This window comes from Lepidochelys olivacea (genome assembly GCF_965140295.1).
Source record: "Lepidochelys olivacea isolate rLepOli2 genome assembly, chromosome: 5".
NCBI classification, from domain to species: Eukaryota; Metazoa; Chordata; order Testudines; family Cheloniidae; genus Lepidochelys; species Lepidochelys olivacea.
In genome coordinates, this window is record NC_140415.1 from 116675336 (window position 1) to 116682471 (window position 7136).

The following is a 7136-nucleotide window of genomic DNA, read 5'->3' on the forward strand; positions in this document are numbered from 1 at the left end:
AGTGGGAGCAATGCTACCCTCGCCGTGGGGCAGATCTGGGGAGTGCAGAGGAAGCGGGAGCAGAGCCATGGGGGGTTTCCAAGCCCAGCTCTGGAAAAGTTGCTTTCCTCAGACGGAGAGACAGGCCGTTTCCCCTTGATGCCAGTGAGTCAGGATTGAGCAGAGGCCCCTCCGGGGGGCGCTTTCACCCTGTGCGGGTTAGAGGCCGGGGGGGTCCCCTTCCCTGGCAATGTCTAATCGCATGGGGGCTCTGCTGTAGCCCACGCAGGAGCTGGGCCGGACAGTCCCACCGCCCGTGTCACGCAGGGGGTCGGACGAGTCGATCCCACCGGGTCCTTCTGGTCTCGGGCTCCAGGAACCAGGCCGAGCACCCGCCTAGGCGGCCCCGGGCCTCCCGGCTCAACGCCGGGCCTAGCGCTCAGCACCACAGCCCCAGCCTCCCCCCTCCAGAGCACGGCCGCTTCCACTCGCCCAGCCGGGCCCCGGCCGCTCTGGGGGACGTTACCTCCAAGAGGCCGTAGCTGGACTCGGTACTTCGCCGCTTCCCCTCGGTGCTCCCCGCGCCCAAGCCCCCCTCGAGGCCGCTGGAACGAGAGCGGCGCCGCTTCTTTTCCTTGGAGGATTTGCGGCCCGGCATCGGCCCGGCCTCACGGCGGTTGGAGCCGCGCCCCGTCCCCCACCAACGGTCACATTCCACCCCCTGCGGAGTCAGCGACAGGGCACTGTTCACAACGCGCGCGCGCCGCCGCCGCGGGTGGATTCCATCCCCGCGACAACGGGGTGCTGGCGGCTCCGTGCTGACGTCAGAGCACGCGGACTTCCGGCGCTTGGTGGTGACGGACAGATTTCCGCTACAAGTACTTCCGGTGCGGGGAGGCGCCGCGGTTTCCTGTGCCGTGGTCTCCCCCGCCCCCTCGTGACGTGCCGGCAGCGGGGGGCCCTGGCCGAGGCTGCCCGGCATGTCCCCTGCCGCAGGGTCCCCGGGGCTTCCTGCGAGCCGCCCGCCCCCTGGCATCCGTGGCACGGGTTCAGGCGCTGTCTATACTAGGGCCGACGGGCCGTGTGCGAGCGGAGGCTGCCGGCGGCTGGGAGAACGTGCGGGTTGCTGTGGGGCCGAAAAGCCCATGACAGCAACGCACGAGACACCAGCCCGCTGTGCAGTGCAGTGCAGTGGGGCTGTCGAGCGCCAAAGAGAAGCCCTCCCAGGCCAAAGGTCCGTGTAGAAGCGAGCATCCCCTGAAGGAGAGTGGAGGGAAGCTCGGAGAGGTGTTGGCAGCAGGAGGGATGGCCGGGGGGGGGGAGGATTCGGGGATTTGTCAGAGCAGTAGGCTGCATGCTCCCATATCCTCCAGGCTGTCCCACTGCTAGGCCTGCTTGTTCCCCAGCAGCATTTTCCTTCTTACTTTAATAAGGAAGGTTTCAGTGTAGCAGCCGTGTTAGTCTGTATATGCAAAAAGAACAGGAGGACTTGTGGCACCTTAGAGACTAACCAATTTATTTGAGCATAAGCTTTTGCGAGCTACAGCTCACTTCATCGGAGCTGTAGCTTACGAAAGCTTATGCTCAAATGAATTGGTTAGTCTCTAAGGTGCCACAAGTCCTCCTGTTCTTTTTAATAAGGAAGTTAGGTCCAGCTGCCTCACCGAGCACCTTTCCACCTTCTTTTAGTGAAGATGCAGTTGGTGCTGTAGCCTGACAAATAGCAGAGGAAGTCAAATTCTGCAACTGTACTGTTTGGTGCTTCTTTATTGTGCTCCAGAGACTTGAGTTGCCATAAGGTCAGGGGAAGCACTGCAAAGGGCAGAGATGGATGGGTGGGAGAATGTTCCTTAATCAATTATATGGAAACTGGAACAATTTCAGAATAATCATCTAGAGTGCCAGATAAGGTTCTGTTAGTCTGTATCCACAAAAAGAAAAGGAGGACTTGTAGCACCTTAGAGACTAACAAATTTATTTGAGCATAAGCTTTCGTGAGCTACAGCTCACTTCATCGGATGACTTTCCTGGCAAAGCATCATGTTGAGGCAGCCTGCATAGGTAATGTTAGCAGAGGGAGGGAAACTCCACAGATGAACAACAATCTGATATCTGATAACTGAATGTACTATTTGCATATTTAAAACTTCTCTTTCTTTCTGTAGAGCACTCTTCAGAAAAAATTGCAGGTGGAGTAAGCACATTACCTGGATGTTTTTATAAGAAAAGAGTTAATATTGACATGTTAATGGTTGTGATTAATGTAGGATAAATATGAAATTAACTAATTAAATTTAGCTTAAGTTTGGTAAAGGAAATGTGTGTTGTAAAGAAAGGCCCTGACTAGCAAGGACGACGACCCTGAAAATAATGAGTAAAGCCAGAATGAATGAAGTAGACAGGATGTCTTCTTCAAAAAATAACTAATAAGATAAGAGGAAGTTTCTAAAAAAGAAGCCCTCTGACTAATAGCGGTGACTGCATATGGGGTGACTGCATATGGTTTTAAATAAGATAAAAGAAGTGTGTCATAAAAGAGGCCAGTATAAACCTTCCCACCCCAAATACCAGTGTTATCTTAAAAATAAAGCCTATGTGAACCAAGGTAGAATGGAAAAACTGTTGGTCAGCAAGAAGGAGGGGACAAAAGACCTAGGAAGAAAGGAGGCTGTAAATCTTATCTACCTTAAAAGTGGAAATAAAGGTGACCTGTCTCAAATTGGTTTTTAGCTGAAGTCAGTAATTATCAGTGATATCATTTGTTTATTAAAGGGTTTAAGATATTCAGAAGTGGAGGGGTCTTTGTCAGACCCTACCTTATCGTGAGCACACCAGAATTAGATGGTTTTCCCTAGGTCTGGCCTATTTGTAAGTGTCTTGATCTCATGCTTATGAATACTTTGTTGTTGGATGTAGTGACTGCTTATTTTTAGGCTGTTAGGCATATTTAGAGCAATTGTATAAATACCATTTGGCCTTGGATTTAATAAAGGAATTTATGGTTAAAATAGTATGGTGGTCTCCTATATTAATTTCTAATAAGTCCTATTAGGCTTCAGAGTTAACACTCAATCAAAATGAAGGCAGTTCACACACTGTGCTATTATTTCAATTGGTACACATTTTCAAGCTTATTTTTGCAACCAGAAAAACTAGAAATACTCCCCCCCACCCCACCACGCATAAACATATAAATTCAATAGATCACATATCAAAACTGCACAGATTCTAAATTCTACAAAATGGCCATACTGGGTCAGATGAAGGTTCCATCTAGCACAATATCCTGTCTTTTGGCCAATGCCAAATGTTTCTAAGGGAATGAACAGAACAGGGCATCTATCGAGAGAACCATCCTGTCATCCAATCCCAACATCTGGCAATTAGAGGCTTAGGGACACCCAGAGCATGGGGTTTCTTGCATTCCTGACCATCATAGCTAATAACTAGGGCCCTACCAAATTCGTGGTCCATTTTGGTCAATTTATTTTTAAAATCCTATAACTGAAATTTAATGGTTTTAACTATTTAAATCTGAAATTTCACAGTGTTGTAATTGTCCTGACCCAAAAAGAAGTTGGGGGGGGGGTGTTGCGATACTGCTATCCTCATCTCTGCACTGACTGCCTTCAGAGCTGGAGAGCAGCAGCTGCTGGCTGGGAGCCTACTCTGAAGACAGAACCGCCGCCAGCAGCAGCACAGAAGTAAGGATGGCATGGTATGGTATTTGCCACCCTTACTTCTGCGCTGCTGCCTGCAGAGCTGAGCCCTCAGTCAACAGCTACCACTCTGGCCACCCAGCTCTGAAGGCAGCAGCACAGAAGTAAGTGTAGCATAGTATGGTATTGCCACCCTTACTTCAGCACTGCTGCTGGCAGGATACTGCCTTCAGAGCTGGGTGCCTGGCTAACAGCCCTTGCTCTCTGACTGCCCAACTCTAAAGGCAGTACAGAAGTAAGGGTGGCAATACCATTATCCCCCTATCCCCAAAACTCCCTTTTGGGTCAGGATCCCAAATTTGAGAAACGCTGGTCTCCCCCAGTGAAAACTGTATAGTATAGGGTAAAAGCACACAAAAGACCAGATTTCACGGTCCGTGACACATTTTTCACAGCCATGAATTTGGTACAGCCCTACTAATAACCACTGATGGACCTCCTCCATGAACTTATCTAGTTCTTTTTTAAAATCGGGTTAGTTTTGGCCTTCACAACATCCCCTTACAAGAAGTTTCACAGGTTGACCGTGTACTGTGTGAAGTAGTACTTCCTTTTGTTTGCTTTAAAGCTGCTGCCTATTAATTTCATTAGGTAACTCCTGATTCTATGTGAAGGGGTAAACAAAACTCTGCTATTCACTTTATCCACACCAGTCATTTTATAGACCTATCATATTCACCCTCAGTCATCTTTTCCAAGCTGAATAGTCCCAGTCTTTGTAATCTGTCCTCTTAATCATTTTTGTTGCTCTGGAAATGTAGGGCTGCTAGAAATCTACATACCAACTTGTTGCTGAGTGTTTTCTTTTCATAATGTTTAATAAATAACCAAGTCCTTGTAGAATTAATGGGAAACTTCCACCACTGACTTCATTTAGATTTTGAGTTAGTAGAGTGGTTAGGTTTTTTAATTATTATTTTAGAGAGAGAGAGAGAGAGAGAGAGAGAGAACACTCAGGTAAGATTTTGTCATGGTTATTTTTAGTAAAAATCAGACAGGTCATAGGCAACAAACAAAAATTCACAGAAGCTCATGTCCTGTCTATGACTTTTCTAAAAATAACCAGGGGGCAGGGCTAGGTAGGTGGGAGAAATGACAGCTGGAGTCCCATTCGGGAGGAACTGACAAGCTGAGCCCCAGCACTATTATGGAAGGGGGGAGCGCAGCCCTGGCTCCACCAGCCACAGCAGGGGAGAGGTGCGCAGGCCAGGCTCCAGAGCTGGCTGCACTGTGGGGCAGGAGCCCACAGCCCCGGCTCCAATCCCAGCCATAGGTGCACAGCCCTGGGCGCAGCCAAAGAGGGGGGTGCATGGCCCTAGGAAGCTGCAAGGGGAGCACACAGCTCCGGCCCCAGCCCCAGGGCAGGGGGCCACAGCCACAGCTCCAGGCCCAGCTGCAGGGCAAAGAAGCTCATGGTCTGGGGTCCGATGAAGTGAGCTGTAGCTCACGAAAGCTTATGCTTAAATAAATTTGTTAGTCTCTAAGGTGCCACACGTAATCCTTTCCTTTTAGCTGCTGGGCAGGGGCACATAGTCCTGCCTCCAGCCCCAGCTGCAGACAGCTGAAGCCAAAGAAGTCACAGAAGTCAGATAAAGTTACAGAATCAGTGACAATCTTATCCTTACTCATAGGATGCAGCAATATATAGGATGAAGCTGTATTGACTGAGTCAGTGCCTGAGTTGATGACTGGTGACAACATTTAGTGAGGCTCAATGCAGTTGGAGCCAATAAGCAGTAGACCGCTCAAAATGTTTACAACAGACCTCCTTACAGATTGCCTTACCAAACTGTTTATAGAAGAGATAGCACCTGTACAATTATTCTATTATGAAAAGGGATTCTGTGGAATAATACTGCAAGGTTCCCGTCAAGGTTTGTCTCTAAGTTTAGATTTCCATCTCTTTCAACCTAAACAGCATGACTGAATGGTTTATCCAGCATCTGGTTAAGACTGGCCTAGATTAGAGTCAACTGTCTCATAACACTTAGCTCTACATAAGCCCTTTTCACGTTAAGATCTCAGGAGGATACTATTATCCCTATTTTACATTCAGAGAAAGTGAGACAGAGGTTAGGGCCCAGATTGTCAAAGATATTTAGGCACCTAGCACCTACTGAAATCAATGGAAGCTAGGCAGCTGCATACCTGACTTTCCTAAGGTCTCACATCAAGTCAGCTAGCAACTCACTGCTGATTGAGCCAAACCACCTAGGAGCACAGCTGCTGGAGAGGAAGAGGTTCCAGTGGTTAGGGCACTAGCCTAGGATTTAGGAGACCCAGGTTCACTTTCATGCTCTACTACAGACTTCCTGAGAGCTTGGACAAGTCATTTTTCTTCTCTGTACCTCAGTTTCCCATCTGTAAAATAGGAATAACAGCACTGCCCTAATACCTAGTGGTGTTGTGAGCATAATGACATTAAAGACTATGGCAATTAGAAAATGATGTGGGACCATATAAAATACCTAAAACAGACACCAGGGCTGTTTCTACCATCCTTGTCCCTCTCTGTCTACCCAATTCTGCAAATACTGTGCTACGTGCTGTCCTGAAGAGCTTAAAGTTTAAGGCTACAATTTTCAAAAAGGGCCAAAGGGAGACAACCAACTCCTATGGAAATTCAGTGGTATCTGAGCACTTAAACTGGGGTTTTCAAAGGAGCTTCAGAGGTTAAGAAAGCTGTTCTTGCTCCCAGTGTGCCTTGAGGGCAATTTCTCAAGACAATTTCCTTTAGGCAGTGAAACAGTGAAGGGCTAATCTGTTGTCCAATACAGTGTTCTGATGCCTAGACAACCCCTCCCTCTGTGACAGCCTCACACTGATTTTGACCCAGGACATACGAAACACGAAGGGAAGAGCCTAGGGCAAAGATTTTCAGTAGAAGATTTTGAGCCAGGCTCCTAAACTCATTTAGGAATCTGAAAAATTCAGCAGAATGCTGAGGACCCAACATCTTCGGCTCAATATCAGGACAAGGAAGTAGCATTTGAAGTGGCCAAGGAGCCTGCTTTGCAGACCTTATGAGCAGTGCTTCCCAGTCCTTGGAACAGAGCACTGTAAAGGCAGGACAAGAAGCAGAGCCCAGTTCCCCAGCCGTTTTTATTTTTAATTGCATCACTCCACCTTAAAGTCTGGCTATAGCATTTGCTATTTTATATTGCACTCTTACAATGAAAATAGAGTCTTTTATTCTGAAGGATTCCACAGAGCTTCACGAACTTAGACCCTGATCCTAGAAAGACATATTGCTGAACTTTATGCACAAGTAGTCGATGGAGCTATCCTGAGCACAAAATAAAGAAGATGTAAGCCTTTGTAGCATCAGGGATTTAAACTATTACACATACAAGCGACCACCTTCATGTTATCACCAAATCACTCAGTGAGTGAGCTTAAATGGCACTTAAAGACATTTCCTGGCTCAACAGAGCTTCC

General features: G+C 47.8%; 1 protein-coding gene across 1 annotated transcript in view; it reads right to left on the reverse strand.

The window, feature by feature from the left end:
• The window catches only part of CAAP1 (caspase activity and apoptosis inhibitor 1), a 28114-nt gene extending 27290 nt beyond the window's left edge, over positions 1-824 (reverse strand). The window contains exon 1 of the mRNA XM_084629307.1: positions 506-824. Within this exon, the coding sequence (XP_084485433.1) occupies positions 506-637 (132 nt within the window). The 5' untranslated portion in view covers positions 638-824. The remainder of the gene's footprint in view (positions 1-505) is intronic.
• Positions 825-7136: the final 6312 nt, after the last annotated feature.